Source organism: Lolium perenne, chromosome 4 (assembly GCF_019359855.2).
Source record: "Lolium perenne isolate Kyuss_39 chromosome 4, Kyuss_2.0, whole genome shotgun sequence".
Taxonomy (NCBI): domain Eukaryota; kingdom Viridiplantae; phylum Streptophyta; class Magnoliopsida; order Poales; family Poaceae; genus Lolium; species Lolium perenne.
In genome coordinates this window covers 400,797,018-400,798,731 of record NC_067247.2, presented here as the reverse complement: position 1 = coordinate 400,798,731, position 1,714 = coordinate 400,797,018, and the positions used below count along the sequence as shown (strand labels likewise).

Sequence of the window (1,714 nt, the reverse complement as noted above, 5' to 3'; positions counted from 1 at the left end):
TGCCAAGTTTGGCGGAACCGTTTGAACCTTTCAAGGTTCCGGGTAAAACGACGAACCGTTATCTCTGCAGGGGAGTAACCCGGAGACCCGTTGAAAAAATGAGGTCGATGGATGAAGTCCCGCGGGCTAAAAGGATCTTTCCGGCATGCAGGCTGAAAAGGGAAATGAAGTTGGAGTTCTTCAAGTTTCCCCAAGTTACCGAGGGGATTGTCAGAAACAAAGATGATTCGAGCAAGGCGGAAACAAGAGGTGAATCTCGGAGAACTCTGGGGGCTACTGTTGTGGGTATACTTCATGGGTGTACCATCGACAGTGCCTAGATCCGGCAAGCCCGGGTGGCCCATAGACGGTGATAGTGGCATATGGCCCATCGGGTGGCCCAGTTGCTGTAGATCAAGATGGATGAAGTCCAGCCCAGGAACAAGGAGCCGGATCCACCAACTTACTCGGGAAGTCGGATGCGGCACGGCCCATCAGGGGTAGCCGGATCCGGTACGACGGATAAGGAAGGGTGGATCCTTGATGTGCACGGCAATGTATATTGCATAGTTAGGCAACTTGTATTCCGGCTAGGACTCTCCGTGTAAACCCTAGATCCTGGCGCCTTTATAAGCCGGATCCCGGGAGCCCTAGGGGCAAGAACAATAGAGACAACCACAACTCATTGTAACAACGCGAAAGCGCCCAGATAATTCCAGAAAAGCAGCAGTAGGCCCTGTCCTCGAGCAGGTGTTCCGAAGCTGGGTAAATCGCGTACCACCGTCCCGAGGACTCTCCACCCAATGGCCCCTACTTCTTCTCCCCCTCGTGAGGATCCCTCATCCGAGGTACCGTCGAATAGGCAACGACACGCGTGGAAGTCAATCGTCTCAGCATTACTGCACACGGAAACAGAGAGAAGCAGAAACGATCGCCGGCCAGAATTTGCATCGCCGCCGGCGCCATGACCGGCCTTTTCACCTCCCTCTCCCCTATATATATGCATTGTTCTTCCTCAGATCTCCATAGCCACCAAAAAACTGCACCATTAGCCCCGGCCGGCCCTCATGGAACCCGAAATGGTCAAGCTCGCGCGCGCCCTCGACTTCCCTCGATCTGAAATCTACTACGATGTCATGGAGAAGATGAATTTCAAGATCACGTACACCCTCCGTGCGAAGAGGGTGGAGAGGTGGATCCGCGCCGTCAGGAGGGATTTCCTCGACGCCGCGGAAATCAAGGTTAGTTTTCCATGGCTTAAAATTTAGAGATATCATGCATAAAGCAACCAAAATCCCAATGGCATTTTTTTCTGTGTTTGAAGGTCGTGGGCTTGGACTGCGAGTTCACCGACCCTCGCAAGGGTAACCAACGCGCCACCGTCCTGCAACTCTCCGTCGCGCAACACACTCTGGTCTTCCATATTGTGCATGCCGATGAAGTGCCGCAGCTGCTCATCGATTTTCTTGCGGACAAGAACATCAAATTCTGTGGCGCGGCAATCCACAATGATGTGGATATGTTGCAGACCCACGGAATTAGTATTCCGTCTACGATCAACCTCCAGCAGATCCTCCAGAACCCCGTCCTAAGAAAGCAGACTCCGAGTTTGATTGATTTGGCAAATCATTATATTGGGACGGATCTCGAGCAGAAGAAGAAGTTTAATTATAAGAAGAACAAGCTGCCGAAGACCGCCAAGGAATTAGAAGAAGAGGCACTGATTTTTGGATGA

The 1,714-nt window shown here is 52.0% G+C and overlaps 1 protein-coding gene across 1 annotated transcript; it reads left to right on the top strand.

Annotated features, from left to right (window-relative positions):
* Positions 1–1,058: 1,058 nt before the first annotated feature.
* On the top strand, positions 1,059–1,714 carry LOC127321832 (uncharacterized). The gene is made up of 2 exons (XM_051350801.1): positions 1,059–1,220; positions 1,304–1,714. Exons 1-2 carry the CDS (start codon positions 1,059–1,061, stop codon positions 1,712–1,714), a joined length of 573 nt encoding a protein of 190 aa, XP_051206761.1.